Source organism: Notolepis coatsorum, assembly GCF_963971535.1.
Source record: "Notolepis coatsorum genome assembly, chromosome: 14".
Lineage (NCBI taxonomy): Eukaryota > Metazoa > Chordata > Actinopteri > Aulopiformes > Paralepididae > Notolepis > Notolepis coatsorum.
The window spans coordinates 88,513,422-88,532,739 of NC_140178.1; the positions used below are offsets into that span (position 1 = coordinate 88,513,422).

Sequence of the window (19,318 nt, forward strand, 5' to 3'; positions counted from 1 at the left end):
GCCCTCCATGGTTTAAGGTGTGTACAAGTGACTCTGCTTGCTTCATCAGCTCTTGGTGTGGCAGGTCCTGGAAGTTGTACAAAACTGCATACCTTTCACCTTGGCACGTTTCTCGTCTTCTTCTTTTCTTCTCTTTTTATACTGGACGGCCGATGGCTTGTGCCTCTTCATAGTTCTCTAACGTTAGTCTTTCTTTCCTCAACGCTCAATTCTATAAACACTTGACCGATACCCATCAATGCACAGCGCTCTAGCATGTTCTGACTGTGAACACCTAAAGCTGAGGCTCAGACCGACCGACCGTTTTCGATTTTTGGCTCATTTTCCCTTATGTTAAAAAAAAATTCTATGTAAAAATAATAGTTGCAGATATAGAGGGGGGCGCCAAAACTGCACAGAGCAAATTCTTTAAAAAAAAATTAAAAAAAAATTGGCGCCCCCCTCTGGACTCTAGGCAACCGCCTATATCACCTGTAGGAAGCTCAGCCCCTGGGATCAGGGAACTATGTATGGCAACACAACAACAGTGCTGTTGCTCCCGGTCCATTGGCAGAGTGCCACGACAACCTTGTGTATCAGCATTTAACCTGATTTAAGTAAGTCATTACAGATCATTCCACCTGTGTTTGTATTTCTAATAAGGCTGCACTGAAACTGGTATACAAATCTATTTATTATTTCACAGATTCTGCTTGTTTATTTGGCTGGATATTGTGATGGTGGATGTGTGGCACTGATAGATGTTTTCATGTCTTTTTCTACATAATTTATTTTCCGCACTTGAAAATGTTGGGGGGGGGGGGGGGGGGGGGGAGGCTGCCAATTGTTGTATGTTTAATAGAGTGAAAATGTTTTCTCTGATGTCCAATTTGACCCGTCAGGGATTCTGCACAACCTCCTTGTTTAGGAGGCTGCCTGGAACAGTTGTGAAGTAACCCTGCCTGAAGTAGGGTTGGGCATCGTTTGGATTTGAACGATTCCGGTTCCGATTCTCCATTTCGATTCCTGTTCTAAACGATTATTGATTCCGATTCTTTGAGGTGCAGGACAAAACAGGTCACAGCATATTTCGCAGGAGATTTTTTTTTTAATCTTAAAATGTTTTCATACCAATCACATTGTCAGTTGACTTGATAGTTTAATTTGGTTGCTGTACTGTAACTAGGGTATTAATTAACAAAGTAACATTTCAGAACCGGAAGTTAGGAACCGGTTCCTATTAGAACCGGTTCTCGGTGCCCAACCCTGAAGCCTGGTAAACCTGAAGTAACCCTGCCTGAAGTAACCCTGTCTGAAGCCTGAAGTAACCCTGCCTGAAGCCTGAAGTAACCCTGCCTGAAGTAACCCTGTCTGAAGCCTGAAGTAACCCTGCCTGAAGCCTGAAGTAACCCTGCCTGAAGCCTGAAGTAACCCTGCCTGAAGCCTGAAGTAACCCTGCCTGAAGTAACCCTGTCTGAAGCCTGAAGTAACGCTGCCTGAAGCCTGAAGTAACCCTGCCTGAAGCCTGAAGTAACCCTGCCTGAAGCCTGAAGTAACCCTGCCTGAAGCCTGAAGTAACGCTGCCTGAAGCCTGATAAGCCTAATATCTCGCTTTGCCATTGCCCCTCTGGCCGATCGGTAGATGTTTTGTTTCCTGTGTGAGGGACCCATATTCTAAACCAGGTGGCTAAAACGTATTACAATTTAAAGTTTTTTAGTTTTAGTTTATTGATTTGCACACAACATATATGTTTACAATTGAAAGAATCACAGTGAGTGACAGTCACATGAAAGGTAAGAAACCCAGGAGGGCTTGTAGAGGACCTTCCATAGAAAAGAAGACTAAACTAGAAACATTTGATGTCACACAAATTTTTTAACAAAAACAGGGAAGAGAAAGATTTCAATGAATATTTCCTTCCTGCTGTACCGAGCATCCCGACTTGCACACTTCCTTCCTTCCTTTAGGAAAAGGCACTACGGAGTATAAAGGACGAAAGAGGTGTTGTCTGTCCTCCAATCAGTCAGTCAGTCAATCCCTCCTTTCCCCCTGTGTCAGTAAATCCATCTATTCATCTACATTCATCAGTGTTCACTCCTTCCATCTGCCATTTCTCTCAGTCTGTCCATCCGTCCATCCACCCATCATTTATCTCAGTCTGTCTATCCTACCATCCATCCATCCATCCAAGGCTTGAAATTAACAGTGTCCTGAAGTCCCGGGGTGATATAAATAGTTTCTGGTACAAAAACAAAACTGGAGACAGCAGATGTATAAAGGTTCCTCTTCAGCTCGGGACAAAATGTAAAATTTTGGGGGGGATTTTTTACTTATTTTATTGTTATTTCTTTTTATAATAATTATTTTTATACTTCTGTCCATCCGTCCACCAGCCATCACATGTGGCAGGAAGATAAGGCAGCGTTTTCTCTGCCATTGTTCAAAAATAATTCAAGTCATTATTATTGCCGGCAAACGGTGACAGCTGGACGCCGTGGGGTACAGTGGTGTTGGCTCCACAGTCGATGTACTCGTACGTGTCCAGAGACAGCTGCTCATAGTGGGCCAGGTAGTACACCGTCATGGCCATTCTACAGAGAGGGGTAAAGCAAAAGAGGATGCAATAAAACAGAATATTAATTGAAGGCTTGAAGATCCAATAGATTTTTAGGTTTTCTGCTGAAGAGAACTCACTCAGATTATGCATTCTAGCAGCCTCTATACCTCTCTGTTTCAGCCCTGTTCTCATTCTAGCAGCCTCTATACCTCTCTGTGTCAGTCCTGTTCTCATTCTAGCAGCCTGTATACCTCTCTTTCAGTCCTGTTCTCATTCTAGCAGCATCTATACATCTGTTTCAGTTCTCATTCTAGCAGCCTCTATACCTCTGTTTCAGCCCTGTTCTCATTCTAGCAGCCTCTATACCTCTGTCAGTCCTGTTCTCATTCTAGCAGCCTGTATACCTCTATGTTTCAGTCCTGTTCTCATTCTAGCAGCCTCCATACATCTTTGTCTCAGTCCTGTTCTCATTCTAGCAGCCTCTATAGCTCTCTGTTTCAGTCCTGTTCTCATTCTAGCAGCCTCTATACCTCTCTGTTTCAGTCCGGTTCTCATTCTAGTAGCCTCTATACCTCTCTGTTTCAGTCCTGTTCTCATTCTAACAGCCTCTACACCTCTCAGTTTCAGTCCTGTTCTCAAGAGGCTGTTTCTGTGTCTGTCTGTAACGAGCAAGCCACTTTGATCATACAAATACGATAATTACCGTACGTCTAGCAATGTAGTACCCTCACACGAAATGTCAAACTAGGCTTTGCAGATCAAATATGACTCAAGATCCAGCAATATAATATCAAATGTACAGCTAAAATTGTTGTCTGAAACATATTTCAGGTTCAACTTTAGTTAGAAAGGAGAGCGTTAACACTTTCGCGGCCACTGGGATGAGTCTAATTAATCTCAAGAGGACCATGAAATGTAAACAGACGTGGGGCTGTTTGTAGAGCTAAATCTATACTTTATAGTATTGCTATCTGTCCATTCTCATTGTGAATTGAGACCATAAACCGTCCCTTCAAAATGGCTTAAAGAAAAAAAAAATCAATACGTTCTCATTTTATAGCGCCGTGAATATAAGCATTATACCGGATTTGGTCTAGTATATTTCCTGGAAGCCGAGATAATGGGCTAATAGCTAATAACGTTAAATCCAATGGCATTTCTGTTATAGATACGCTCCAGTTAAAACTCAAACTGCATATGATCGGCACGATCCTCACGCATGTATGCATGAAAGGGGGGGGGGGGGGCGGGGGACGTCGTTTCTGATTATTGATTACCAATAACCGCGTTAGCCTCATTAGCCTCATAGGCCGAACGCCTGGATGGCTATCAAAACAAGGCCCGATCGGGATGTACTTTACGTGAAAAAGATCTTACCATGGTCCAGTGGGATCCCCCCGAGCATTTCCCCGTTATCGATCGCCATCTGGTAGATCGATATGTCCATTGGCTGATGATAAATCCCCTTATTCCATGGTGAAATCTGCGAGGCAAAACGTAATCCAAGCTACATGCTGCACATCTAGAATCCTGCTAACTGAAATCTCCATTGAAAGTAAAAAAAAAAAAAAGACTGATCCGTTAAGCCACAGGGCACAATGCATTATCGCGATAGCACCCCTAAGAGGATCTGGCCGGTATTGCACCTTCTCGAATTCATAGAGTAGGGTAAATCTGCAGTGCCGCTCGGCGACCTTGAATAGGTTATTAATATGGAATAAAAGCAATAACAACTTGCCACAGATTTATCCGTGCTTCTGTCCACAACGGGTGGAATCGAAACACGGAGATCTCCGTTGTTCGTCCCCATTGTGTTAATGAGCAAGCCGCTATTTTGTACGTGCACATTTTTTACCATGGAGGTATTATTTAAGAACTGGAGGAATGATGGCAAAATGGCCACCCAATCATTTCAACATAAGTTGCTCACCCTGCGCATACACTGATATAGGGAAGCACTGAGAGGCAAGTTCATTAAACAATTGCAGTCCTTTGGCTCATATAATGTGTGTCTTGCAGCTGATATATAGATGTTGTCTACTCATACTAGTTAACTTCACCAAGTTATGGCTCTGGGTGACTTTTCAAAATAAACAGTCTTCATGTTAAAACTGCATTCTAGGGGTTGGCCAACAGGGAGGATCAGCGTGCTGGCTGAAACACCTGCATGGGGGCTGGCACACACACACACGAGTCATTTAATATATATATAAGCGTGATTCTATTGTCTAGGTGACTGACCTCTTGATACTAGGACTAATATTACGCTTGGGACACACAGATTACCTCACGGCTGCGTAGACTTCTGACTGCTCTATCATAAAGAGGTGCTTTCAACTCTTAACCTAGTACCATGAGAAGTGCTATTAAATCACATTAGACACTCAATACACACAATTGTTAAGGGGATGCAGACCAGAGAAAGACGTTTGTCTCGTTTACATCAGGGTCCCCCATTTTCAATTCATAGTGACATTTATGACATAGGGACATACATGACATTACGCTAAAGGTTAAGGTTAGACGTGTAGTGGTTATGGTTAAGGACTTAAGGTTATGTTAAGAGGTTAGGGTTAGACATTATACTGGTTATGGTTAGGGTAAGGGGTTAGGGTTAGACATGTAGTGGTTATGGTTAGTGGTTAGGGTTAGACATGTAGTGGTTAGGGGTTAGGGTTAGACGTGTAGTGTTTATGGTTAGGGTTAGACGTGTAGTGGTTATGGTTAGGGTTAGACGTGTAGTGGTTATGGTTAGGGTTAGACGTGTAGTGGTTATGGTTAGGGGTTAGGAGTAGACATGTAGTGGCTATGATTAAGGTTATGGTTAGACATGTAGTGGTTGTGGTTAGGGGTTAGGGTTAGACGTGTAGTGGTTATGGTTAGGGTATGGGGTTAGTGAATGAGTGTTAGTCAATGGAATGATCCCACATGGCAGGAAAACGTGTGTGTGTGTGTGTTGACAGAAGGAGTAGAATACAAACCCCAATGTTATAATACACTGATTATCTCTGGAGTATGAGACCTCGTCACCCAGGAGGTATGTTGTATAATCCCTCCCCACTAGAGCCATGTGAGTTGTATTAAGAACTGGGTCAGGAGTGCAGAAGAAGATAAAGATTGTTCTGTCTCGCTTTCCACTATTTCTGTCTAAAGGAGTCCATTGTGTTTTCACTTCATGGAGAAAGTTCTTAAAGGGGACGTGCATTGCTATTCCTTGCACTATTTGGGCAACTTTACACAATTCCTGTGAGTCTATTGAACACATCTGTAAGTTTTCTTTAAAAAAAAAAATGCATTGTTTTATATTTCTAATCAAGTAGTCAAAATCATCATTTTTCTCCCTTTGGATTTCAGGCTGTGTTGGCCTGGCTCCGCCCATAAGCACTTTTGAGTGACAGTCATCCACAGTCTGCGACTGGCACAGAGAGAGATAGAGAGAGATTGAGGGGATACTAATAAATGTTGCCGTGGGGGGCATAATCCCACGGGACAATGCATTGGTAACTTGTATCAAATGACAATATATACCTCTGTGATTATTATTGTACGGATAAGAATACAGGCGCACATGTGGGAGCATGCGCAAATATATTAGTGATATGCTAGTGCTCCCGACTGCGAGGGAGAGAGAGATAGAGAGGGAGAGCGGGAGAGATAGAGGGACACAGAGGCATGGAGCATTTACACACAACCTGTGTAAATGCTCAGTGTGTGTGAGAGAAGACGGGTCCCTCTCTCTTTCTCCATCTCTCTCCCTCGCTCTCTGCCTTGCAGTCAAAACCCGTTTGAGGAAGTGTCGGGTTACACTATGCGCTACAACCATAGAGGGGGCGTTACTGCAAATCAGTGCTATATTCACGTCAGCAATACCGTCAAATCAGAACAGCTTAGTTGAGTGAGGGAAGATCTTGTGAACTCGAAACTAGACTGATGAGTCAATATGATAATTAACGACACAGACCACATTGATATAATCCCCAATTGCTAGGAAATAATGCTAAACACTGGAAAAACCATTTATAATGCACGGGACCTTTAATCCACTCTACACAACCCCTGACCTCTGCAACTCGTTTCTCCTCTTCTTCAACAATAAAGTATCTCTAATCAACAGCTCACTGACTGCCCGCATCGCCAATTCCCCCACCCTCGCCCCCCCCACCAACATTTTTCCCCCACCTGACTCCATCCCTCCCACCCCTTTTACTGCCTTCGCCCCAGTCGACTCCTCCTTCATCATGGACCTCATGACCACCTCCAAGACCACTACCTGCTCCCTTGACCCCCTACCCACTACTCTCACCAAAGCCTGCCTCCCTGCTCTCATCCCCCACCTCACCGCCCTTTTCAACCAGTCACTACCCCTAGGCCACGTCCCCTCCCCCTATAAACTCGCCGCTGTCACCCCTGTCCTCAAAAAACCCACTCTTGACCCATCCAGCCTCTCCAACTACCGCCCCATATCCAATCTTCCTTTTTTCTCTAAAACACTGGAACGCATTGCTGCCTCCCAACTCCACTCCCATCTCCAGTCCAACACCCTCTATGAACCCCTTCAGTCTGGCTTCCGTCCCGCTCACAGCACCGAAACTGCACTGGTTAAGGTCATCAACGACCTCCTCATCTCCGGTGACTCCGGTGCCCTCAACATCCTGATACTACTCGATCTCAGTGCAGCCTTTGACACAGTGTGTCACTCCATCCTCCTCCAAAGGTTGCACCAACTGGGTGTTGAGGGCACAGCACTTTGCTGGTTCTCCTCCTACCTCACAGACAGACACCAATTCATCTCCCTCTCCGGCCACACCTCCTCCCCCTCCCCAGTCACACAGGGGGTCCCCCAAGGCCCAGTCCTCGGCCCCCTGCTCTTCATCTGCTACATTCTCCCCCTTGGTCACATCATCCGTAAATACCACCTCAACTTCCACTGTTACGCTGATGACACCCAAATCTACATCAGTACACAATCCCCCCACAGCACACCCCTCAGTCACATCGAATCCTGCATCACCGAACTCCAAACTTGGATGACTGGTATCACCTCCCGCTCCCTCCATAAACGGCAAATGGTCCAAAATTCAGCCGCCCGCCTCCTCACTAACACCCGGTCCCGCGAACACATCACTCCTGTCCTCCACTCCCTCCACTGGCTCCCGATCAAACACTGCATAAACTTTAAAACACTACTCCTCACCTTCAAAGCCCTCCACAGCCTGCCCCCCCCCCTACCTGACTGATCTCCTTCTTCCCTACTGCCCCACCCGTTCCCTCCGGTCCTCCTCCACTGCCTCCCTCACTGTCCCGACATCCAAGCTTAAAAACTTCGGAGATCGGGCCTTCTCTCGTACTGCACCCCGACTCTGGAACTTCCTCCCCCAGTCCATCAGAGACTCCCCTACACTCTCCACCTTCAAAGCTCGCCTCAAAACCCACCTGTTCTCCCTTGCCTTCAACCCCCCCCCACACTTAAACCCCCCCCTCCCCTCTAACCTGATTGATGTCTGTCTCCAGTTGAAGTGGCTAATCCTTCATAAATTTCCATTTAGCCACTGAAGTTAGTTGCAGATTTGGCCGACGCGCATTCACCATAAAGCACTCAGAGATGATGTAAGTAGATTGACATTTATTAAACATAAACTCCGGTTGACTTTGCTAAACTAAATAAAATAATATCGAACAGGATCTTGACAAAGTAAATGATATAATTGGTCTGGCTTGATGCGGTCGAAAAACTATTGCACACCAAACGCCGCTGTCTAACTCAGCTGTCAGACAGTTCATTCACTGATTTGAAGCCTCCCCAAGGGGGGGGGGGTGCATCTATGAGTGGATCTATGCCGCGCCCCCACAGTCATCAACAGATAAGTGTCCAGGTAATATCTATTTCAAGATTAATTCAAATCATACAGGTAAATACAATTTCATATCAATTATTAATATAATCCATAAATCAAAATATATGTTATGTTACATGTTTCCCATTAAACTCAAATTGGGTCAATATGGCTCCAACATACCGGCCCCTAATTGGAGACGCTATAGCAAAAACAATTATAGTTATCAATAACATTAAATGGAGCCTGAGTGCACACGTAAAAATATAAACATGAAATACCAGAAAGCAATTCATTACATTAGTAATGTTCAATACAGTCCTTATCTTTTCTAATTTCATAATGTTCAAAATGTATTCCCCCCCAGTCCCAAAATCCATACCAGTCCATCTTCATCATGCCCCAACTTAACCACCACTTACCACCCACAAAGTCCCAGTGGCATAAGTGTTCTTGATGGTATGACAACCACGATACGCCAGCCATTGGATAGGGCAAAGTCCCATGGGAGTAGATGTGGTGTAGGATAGAACAGTTCATCTGTGTAAAGAAGTGCGAGAGGGTAGTGTGTGTGCAGTGGCATGGGCAAAGTGGGCAGGGGGCAGGGGAAATTTAACATTTTCAGCTCAATCATCGGCTTCCAGCAGCAAGCAGAGCTTATCGATGGGCCTTTGGAGTGTGTTTGTCTTGGTTCGAACTAACACACTCCTAACATGCCCTTTAGAGTCCGGCAAGGTCTTGACCACACGGGCTAGGGGCCATGAATTCCTTGGTGCAGTTTCGTCTACTATGACGACTACATCATTGACATTGAAGTTCTTTCTTGTCTTGAACCACTTTTGTCTTTGTTGCATGAGTGCTAAATATTCTTTGGTCCACCTTCTCCAGAATAGGTCTGCAAGGTATTGCACCTGTTTCCATCTCCTTCTGGCATAGAGTTCATCTTTACGAAAGAGCCCAGGTGGCAAGAGGGGTTTGGTTTTTAACTGTAGCAGGTGGTTTGGCGTTAAGGGCTCTAGATCATTTGGATCCGTTGATACAGTCGTGATGGGTCTATCGTTGAGGATGGATTCGACCTCACATAGAGCCGTCTGTAGCACATCGTCATCCATCGTTTGCTGCTTTAGGACTGAGAAGAGTACCTTTTTCACCAGCCTGATCAGTCTTTCCCACACTCCTCCAAAGTGGGCTCCGGAAGGCGGATTGAATAACCACCTGACTTGATTGGTCAGGAGTGCATCCTGAATTCTTTGGTGATTTAGCTGAATCAAAGCAGCTTCCAGTTCTTTCTGAGCACTCACAAAGTTGGTACCACGATCTGTTCGAATGGTCAGTACCGATCCTCTCCGACATAAAAATCGCCGTATGGCATTGATGCAGGAGTCTGTGTCCAAAGTGCTTGCCACTTCCAGGTGAACTGCTCGACTGACGAGGCAAGTAAATATTACTCCCCATCGTTTCACATGTGCTCGACCTCTCTTAACTTCTATGGGTCCGAAATAATCGATGCCCACGTGAGTGAAGGGTGGAAGATCCGGAGCAACACAATCCTCTGGCAAGTCAGCCATCTTTTGCTCTCCAACTCTTGCTTGTATGCGTCTGCAAAATACACATGATTTTATGATCTTTCTTGCTGAAGAGTTTGCAGATGGTAGCCAGAATTTCTGACCGAGCCTGGAGAGCATGTGGTTTCGTCCAGAGTGCCCAACCTGCTGGTGGATATCCTGCAAGATCAATTTGGATACATGAGTCTCTGGGCAGTATGATTGGGTTTTTCAAACTCACTGGCATAGCCATTTTACTTAGCCGCCCTCCAATCCTTAGGATGCCTTCATCCATGATCGGATCCAATTTGCGTATGGAGCTGTCCGCTTTGACTAGTTTGTCCTTTTTCAGAAGAGTGAGTTCTGAATCAAAGTAGCGCTCTTGTTCATAGCAGATGATTGACTTCTCTGCTTCATACAAGTCCTCCACAGATAAGCCTTGTTGCTCGTCTTTAAGTTTGAAGGAGCGGGTCACACGAACCTTGGCCTTCTGACTTTGAAGCAGTAAGAGTTTTTTAAGTTTCAGCCACCAGCCCACAGCTCTTTGAAGTTTCTTCCATGAAGAGTAGTATTCAATTAGCTTGCTAGTAGCGCTGTTGTCCATGTTCAAGCAATTTACAGTGATGTCCTTTTTTACCTCTGGGTCACTTGGGGGGATGTGGCCAAGATCCTCAGGAAATTCAGGCCATTCCGCTTTCTCCTTTGACAGGAAGTCGGGGCCATACAACCATCTGGTAGAATTCAGAAATGATTCCATGTGCAATCCACGTGAGGCGTCGTCTGCCGGATTGTCCTTGGAACATACATGTCTCCATTGATTTTTGTGAGACAGGTTGTGGATCACTGCAATCCTATTTGCAACGTACGTGTGGAATCGTTTTGTTTGGTTGAAAATGTATTTCAGTACCGATGTACTGTCTGTCCAGAATGTAGAATTCTCCAGTTCCATATGTAGCTCCCGTTGTAACATTCTGTCTGCTTTCACAACAAGCGTTGCAGCTGCAAGCTCAAGCCTTGGAATGGTGATTTGTTTTAGTGGAGTTACTCTGGCTTTGCCAAATACAAAGGTAACATGGACATCTCCCATGTTATTTGTGAGTCTGAGGTAGCTTGCTGCCCCAATTCCTGACTCACTCGCGTCACAGAAGTGATGCAGCTCAGCAGTCCTTACAAGACCAAAATGTTCAGGCCTTAAGCATCTGTCCACCTCGAATCTGCTGAGTTGATCTAGCTCTGTAATCCATCTTTGCCAGGGCTTTGATAGTTCCTCAGGAATGATGTCATCCCATCCACACTTTCCAATGCAAAGCTTCTGTAGAATCTGCTTGGCTTTGAGGATAAGGGGAGAAAGGAAACCCAGAGGATCGTATATGGAACTGACTATGGAGAGAATGGTTCGTCTAGTATCAGGTGTTGTGCAGTTTCCTGCTTTGAGCCTTTGCCATCAATATGCAGCAATGTTGGATGTGTTCTCTGACATATCTGGCAATCTAGTTTCCTTTTGCACTCTTTGCTCATGTGACCCTTCTTTAAGCATCCAAAGCAGTGGCCATTCCTTTTTAGATGTTCCACTTTCTTCTCATGTGGCTCCGATTTAAACCGCAAACAATCCAATATTGCATGTTTGCCTTTGCAGAGACTGCATAGGGCCGGAATAGCAACCTGAGTGCTTATGTGTTGCTGTACTTTGGCCGTTTGTTGTTTGGTACTGCACTCTCCAGCTGCTGCTGCTACCGTGGTAACAAAGCTACTGCCCCTTTTCTGTGCTCTCAAGTCGAATGTTTTGCTCTTTGAGATTAAGCTTTTAATCAGAGTTGGGTCTTTAATGTCTCCAAACACAGGGTGCAGTAAGATATTAGCCTGTGCTTCCATAAATTCCACCAGATGTATGAATCGAGCTCTTACGTTTGTTTTTTGAAACTTTTCATAAGCTTTAGTCCGCCATCGTTCTCGGAGCTTGTATGGGAGCTTGGATACTATCAGCCTTAAATTGGATGTCACATCCAGTTCATCCATGTACTCCAAGTCTTGCATAGCATTGCAACATCCCCTCAGGTATAAGGCATATGAATGGAGTGATTTTCCATCATCTGCTTTAACAGCGGTCCAATTCAGTGCTTTATCCAGGTAAGCATTTGCGATCTTCATCTCGTCACCAAAATGTATCTTTAATTGTCGCATAGCCTCTGGATATCCTTTTTTCCCATTCATGTGCATGCAGCTGCTCACTATGGCTCTGGCTGGACCTGATGTGAATTGTTCAAGAAAGTAGAGCCTATCCTGGAAACAACTAGTCTTGTCCTCAATTGCATGTTTAAAAGCCAGCATGAAAGACTGGTAAAATAGCAGATTTCCGTCAAACACTGGGACCTCTCTTTTGGGAAGTAGGGAGAGATTTTGCTGTCTGATCATTAAATCAGCTATTTCATTTTGTTTTTGTACCATTGCACTGAGATCTCCATGAGAGACATTACTGACATCATGCTCTTCCAGCTGTGGAATCGATGCATTTGTGGCTCCATGAGAACTACTGCTGATGTGTTCCACTGCCCTCTGCAGTGGGGTCTTAGGTATTGCAGTCAGTTGAATGAATTCCAATGAAGTGTCAGTATTAATTGTAGATTCCACCTTTTGTGCAGGTTCCACAGTTCCATCATCATAATATTGATTCATAGCATCCATCTGTGATCCAGGCTCATCATTGCTTAGAAGGACTTTAATCCTGGCATCTGCTGCTGCAATTTGTGCGTCCAGCTCAATTTTTTCCATTTTTGATTTGATCATTGTTTCTTCCATTGCTGCCTTTGATTTGATCGTCGCTTCTTCCATTGCTGCCTTTGATTTGATCTTTGTTTCTTCCATTGCTGCCTTTGATTTGATCTTTGTTTCTTCCATTGCTGCCTTTGATTTGATCGTCGCTTCTTCCATTTTTAAAGTATGTATGTCCTTTAAAGCAGCAGACCTGGCCTGCAGTGATGCCTTTTCAGCGGCTGCCAGTTTAGCTGCAGAAGATACCTTAGAGGATACTCTAGATGATTTAGAATATTTTGATGTTTTGGTTTTTGAAGATTTAGATGAGTGGGAGGTTCTGGCTGTTGATGATGCTTTTACAAAGGAGACGCTGTCCTGTGGACAAACATTGGCTTGGTGATGTTGTTCAATGCGCCATGCTTGAACTTCCTTTAAAAAGTTTGTGAAATTCATATTTTTGGGTTCATACCACTCCACTTGATCTTTCACCTTTCCTTCATCTGATAGCAGCTGTTGCACCTGCTGATGTACCTGGTCAAATTCATCAACAACTTGGTTAAACACTTCCACATATATATTGACAGACTCCACATTTCCACCGTCTACAAGCAGTGTTTTAGTTTCATTTAATCTCCTTGTGCATGCTGCAAGTTTGGCTTTGCGAGTTGCAATCAGAGTCTTTAGGAGAGCCTCTGCTTCCTCTGCGGTTGCAGGTGGGCTGATAGACATGATTCTAACTTTGACACTTGGCACCTTTTATACACAAATTGTTTATCCACAAGTTGCCATCATAGCCTTTGACGTCATTTTAAATAATAGCCTGTCCATTGGCTCCTTAATCCTCTTCTATACGTGTTGCATTTATTATGCGCCGTTTTGCATGATTCCATTCAAACACATAATTGTTCCATAGCGCGAATATGCGCTTCCAACAATGGACTTCAGCGTTGTCAACAGAGTTGTAATTGACGCACGGACGTTGCCTTTAAATACATATTATGCGCCGTTCTGCATGATTCCATTCAAACACATAATTGTTCCATAGCGCGAATATGCGCTTCCAACAATGGACTTCAGCGTTGGCTGTTATGAACTGCGTTGCACTTGTATACACAGACGTTTGCCTTAAATACTTATTATGCGCCGTTACAGGTTTCCATTCAAACCCACAATTATGTGGTCTTTAGCGCGCAAATGCGCTTCCAGTTATGGAATTCACAGTTGTGAAATGCGTTGCATAACAGTGTATGCGTTGCATAACAGTGTTTGGCTTCGCCATACGTGAAGTAAAGCACAATCAAATTCATTCATAAATCCATTGTTTGGGTTTGTTTACTACTCACGACCGCCCTTCATGTGATAGTGGTCGCGTCACATCAAACAAGCAGCGAGCCTTCATTCATAACCGAGGTTCCATCCAGTAGCTGGTCGCGTCCTGGGTCCAAGTTTCCTCGTTTATCTTGAAGTCCAGCTCGCCCGTCTTTGCTTGAGTTTTTCGACTATGAAGTGGCTAATCCTTCATAAATTTCCATTTAGCCACTGGAGTTAGTTGCAGATTTGGCCGACGCGCATTCATCATAAAGCACTCAGAGATGATGTAAGTAGATTGACATTTATTAAACATAAACTCCGGTTGACTTTGCTAAACTAAATAAAATAATATCGAACAGGATCTTGACAAAGTAAATGATATAATTGGTCTGGCTTGATGCGGTCGAAAAACTATTGCACACCAAACGCCGCTGTCTAACTCAGCTGTCAGACAGTTCATTCACTGATTTGAAGCCTCCCCAAAGGGGGGGGGGTGCATCTATGAGTGGATCTATGCCGCGCCCCCACAGTCATCAACAGATAAGTGTCCAGGTAATATCTATTTCAAGATTAATTCAAATCATACAGGTAAATACAATTTCATATCAATTATTAATATAATCCATAAATCAAAATATGTTATGTTACATGTTTCCCATTAAACTCAAATTGGGTCAATATGGCTCCAACACCAGTCTTTTTTGTGCTATCATGCCGTCTCCCCTGTTCCCCCCATGGTCTCATGTTCCTTTTGTTTTTGTTTCTTTGTTGTTTCTTTGTTTGTTTCTTTGCTTTCATTTCTTTGTTTGTACTCTTGCTCCCGACTACTGTCAGCGACTTCGGGTTATTGAGAAGCGCTATATAAATTAAATTAATTATTATTATTATTAACCCCTCCCCCTTCTTTAATGTCAATGAGCATTAGGGCTATGGTGGTTACTGAAATTCTCACACATTACCATACTCGTTTGTGACTTATTATGATTTCTTTATTTGTTTTGTGTCAGAAGTCAAACAATTTTTATTAGAAACCTACTCTAGGTTTATTTTAAATATTTTCCATCACTCTATATGATGTTGCATTGGTGACGTAGTATTATACTTAAAAAAAATGTTTTACCTTTATTTAACCAGGCAGGTTACAAACTCTTATTTACAACGACGGCCTGGTGAGAGGACAAAAGGGCCTCTCGAAGGGTAACAGGGAAAGGGGACAAAAAATTATAATAGAAAATAGAAAAGAGACAGATGATACATACATCACAGAGTTAAGGGAAATAATTAAAACACACATCAAACAAACAACCAAATAAAATTACAAGGTATGTGTAAACGACTCTGCGATAGAGTCCTTAAAAGTAGTGAGGGGGATCAATTTGTAAATTTTCAAAGTATTTTGCATCTCGTTCCAACTGCTGGGAGCAGGGGAAAAAAGATTGACCGAAGGAAGTGTTAACACAGGGAACATCTAGCGAGATATGGTGAGCACCTCTGGTGTTATAGGGAGTAGATGACAATTGTTACTAGTAGGTATGGTCATACTTACTGCAGGTGTATAAATAGCGTGTGGATCTTGGTGGTCGTCGACCTGCAGTATATGCTGAAATGGAAAATGGGGTGAGAATGTGATTGATTGATTGATTGAAAAGTTTATTAACAGATTGCAGAATGGGTACAGTACAGCTCAATACATACAATTGTTAAGGGGATGCAGACCAGAGAAAGACTTTAGTCTTGTTTACATCAGGGTCCCCCATTTTCAATTCATCATAACATAATATGACATACATGACATACAGATAGACAGTACTGCTACATCTATACATTTATGACATATCAGATTTGCAAATACAGTACTGTTTGTGATACAAAAGTGTCCAGAAAAAGAGTGTATATACATTTGACGTAGAAACTGTACATTGGAGGAGGTTGGGTGGGTGGGGTGGGGTGGGGTTGGGTGGGTGGGGGCTGTACATTGGAGGTGGGGGGGGGGGGGGGGGGGGGTGGGTAGGGGGGACACACATTTTACACTGTACATTGGAATACTGACAAAGCCTTACTTGGTCATTTACTGTACAACTAGGTTAGGACATTTGTAGGGGCCAGTTTCGAATTGCAGTCTCACGTAGGTGTTTTTTGAGAGTGTTTTTGAAAGTGGGTAGTGATTCACATTCCTTTACAGCTTTAGGTAGGGCGTTCCACATTGATGTGGCATAATTGCGAAACGTGTTTAGTCCCTTGTTTGAGCCGAATCTGGGTTTTACATGATTTGTGGAGCTCCCTCTGGTTGTCGATTAATTGCCCATTCCTAATGTGCACTCCAAATAATCTACAAAGCCCAGTTTGGTAATACTATGCTGGACTCCTGTGAGTGGTCTGTTGCACGTTCCTGTTTAATATGAGGACAAGCCTAACAAGTCTTGTCACATGATGTGCATGTCAACCATTCACTTACAAACACTTGACTCAGCACATACAAAAGGAACCTTCCAAATCACCCACAAGTTCCTTGTACAAGGCTCTCCTAGGGTGCTCATATGAATTCTAGAAATACTATAGGCTGTACTGTCACCAGGGGCGCCTAGCGGCCTCATAATTCGAACTCAATGGGACACCTTTCCACCACACTTGCTGTATTCTAGGGCTGCTCGATTATGACAAAGATGACTAATAAAAATTACCATTATTTTTATTGATATTGAAATCATGATTATTAAACACGATTACTCATCGTAGGTAATGAGTTCTGCTTAGTGCCGTCAATCGATTAAAATATTGAATCTGATTAATCGCATGATTGTCCATAGTTAAATCGCGATTAATCGCAAATTAATCGTATTTAAAAAAATTAATTTATTTACCTTAAACAGATCTTTTTCAAGTTCCAAGTTTTAATAGTCTTATCAACATGAGTCAACAAATGCTTGCTTTATGCAGCCATTTAACACAAAAGGATGACCCTCATGCATTGCAAATTTGCATCAAATTAAAAACAGAGTGATGCACAAAATAACTTAAAAGAAAATAATAATTTAAAACAATGAATAAAGTGTGCATGAAATAATAGGGGAAAGAAAACATTAGGAACTTGTTACATTCACACACACAAGGGCTGAGTATTCACACCCCACACACACACACACACACACACTTTGAGTCAGAAACAAACATAGTATCAATAATACACCAGAGTGAAATAATAATCGTGAGTAAATTTTTTTTTTTTTTAAACACATTGTGTGCTAGCCGGATATGACGATTTATCGCTTGGATGCCAGCACGTTAATCAATGGGAGGACGAGCACATTTGCGAGCGATTAAACTATATCTTAAATTATGGCTATGTGTCTATACCCCCGTCGCTTATCAATGACTTGCTTGCAGTCAACATGTACGAAACTGATTGTTTTTTCATCAGTACATTTCCGTTTTTATACCGTTTTGAATACAAGTATAGTTTAATAACTATACTAATTAATAAATAATAGCCATTTACTGGAATACACAAAACGCGTTCTCATTTTCCGGCTGATTTAGGAATCGTTTTCAAATAAACGCTAGATTATCGAGAGTATTTGTGTTCTTATGCACGATACAAAAGCGGGCTGAAAAATAATTTATTCGTGCCGCGCTCAGCGCCTAACGCCACACACACACGTGTTGTGAACGCTGTGAAAAACAACTCTGAATAACCCAAAACTGGTAACAGATTCCTTACCTCAGATCAGATGTTCTGCAAAAAGATGAATCCAATTCCTGATCGCCATTCCAAATATTGATCGCGTTTATTGATCCAACGTTATAGTCCGAAACGCATAATCGAAAGCTGCTCCGAGCCTCTCCAGTGAATCTGGTAACAGACACTGCTTGCCAGAGATGGGGAATACCTGGACCGGAGTTTTGATGCACTTTTTCACTCAATCCAATGATGTGCATTACCATCCGAGAGACGATAGGGGGCGGTATTTGCCCTTTTCAAGCTCAGAGCCATTCCCAATGATAACGTCAGGCTGGACGGATGAAAAATGAAGATATATCGCTAATAAAAGAAATAACAATTAAATAACAAGAAATCTCGTTATTGGCAACCAACGCATGGCGAGAAATAACTTGTTTAATTGTGCGTTAACGCATTAATACTGCATTAACTTTGACAGCCTTAGTTCTGCTGTATTCCATCTTTTTTCTGAAGCTCAACCAAACATTCAAGCATTTGCTGTTGTTAGCTATGTTCCAGGAAAAGTAAATAAGAGTCAGCTGACGCAAACACATGCGAGTGAAACTCTTGCACTGTCAAGCGCTGCATGATATGATGACGACTGAATTAGTTTTAGCTTTCTTCGTGACCAAAGGCTACCTTTCTGTCATTTTCTACAAGTTACCAAAGACGTTTAAAAAGAACTGGAGAAACACGCGGTGGCTCCCTCCTCCTTCTCAACACGAGCTGAAACTACTGTTTGGGCTTGAGAGGAGGGGCGGAGCGCACCGCTGTGAAGGAAGGGTGCACTGCATTTACAACACAAGACAAAATGAGACATATGCCTCAGTGTATCCATGGGCTTAAAGCTGCAGTAAGTATTTTCAAAACACAATAACAAAATGTGTTATTACGGAGTGGCTCCATGCTACCCCTCTAGTGGTCAGAAAATAAAGTATTGCAACTTTAAATCGTTAAATAAATAAATAGATAATAAAACATCTTCTCCAGTGTTCTCACATTTGAGAGAACCACCCTCCCACTCTGGGTATTTTGGGGTAGAACATATCCTAGCTTTCTACAAAAACCTAGGGGTCCGCAAAGACGACTTCAAACTCGAAATGGTAACAACAGATGAGGTGCTAAAAAAACTGAGAGCCCTCCAACCTAACAAAGCCACTGGCCATGACAATATCCCCTCCAAATTCCTCAGAGACTCAGCAGCCACCGTCACCCCAGTCGCGTCTAGTTTTTTACCAACGGATTTCCAGTTCCGCGTTCACGTTCTGCGATCTGATTGGCCACTGACGTTTCTGGTGCGATCTGATTGGCCACAGACGTTTCTGGTCATGTGACATGTGCGCCCAATCGCGTGACACACCCATTTCCAGCTCCAACAGCCTGCAAACTACCCAACGCCTAGTTTATCACTGGTTAAGCTTAGGCGACTCTTTCGAAGTTGGTTAAGGTTAGAGTTTGGAATCAGGGCTAACCTTAACCAACTTCGAAAGAGTCGCCTAACCGGTGATAGAAACAGGCGTCACACGATTGGCGCGACCAGAAACGTCAGTGGCCAATCAGATCGCAGAAGGCGAACGCGGAACTGGAAATCCGTTGGTAAAAGTAATCAGGCACCCCAGTCAT

The 19,318-nt window shown here is 43.3% G+C and overlaps 2 protein-coding genes across 2 annotated transcripts in view; both read right to left on the bottom strand.

Annotated features, from left to right (window-relative positions):
• LOC311241011 (histone H3.2) overlaps positions 1-19,318 on the bottom strand; it is a gene marked incomplete at its 3' end in the record, with an annotated part of 340,183 nt that overhangs the window by 53,526 nt on the left and 267,339 nt on the right. The window lies entirely within an intron of this gene.
• LOC311240392 (transmembrane protein 106B-like) overlaps positions 1,668-19,318 on the bottom strand; it is a 49,380-nt gene continuing 31,729 nt past the window's right edge. Inside the window, exons 7-8 of the mRNA XM_084328979.1 lie at positions 15,524-15,577; positions 1,668-2,571 (exon numbers count right to left, since the gene is read on the bottom strand). Of these exons, the coding sequence (XP_084185105.1) occupies positions 2,421-2,571; positions 15,524-15,577 (205 nt within the window). The 3' untranslated portion in view covers positions 1,668-2,420. The remainder of the gene's footprint in view (positions 2,572-15,523; positions 15,578-19,318) is intronic.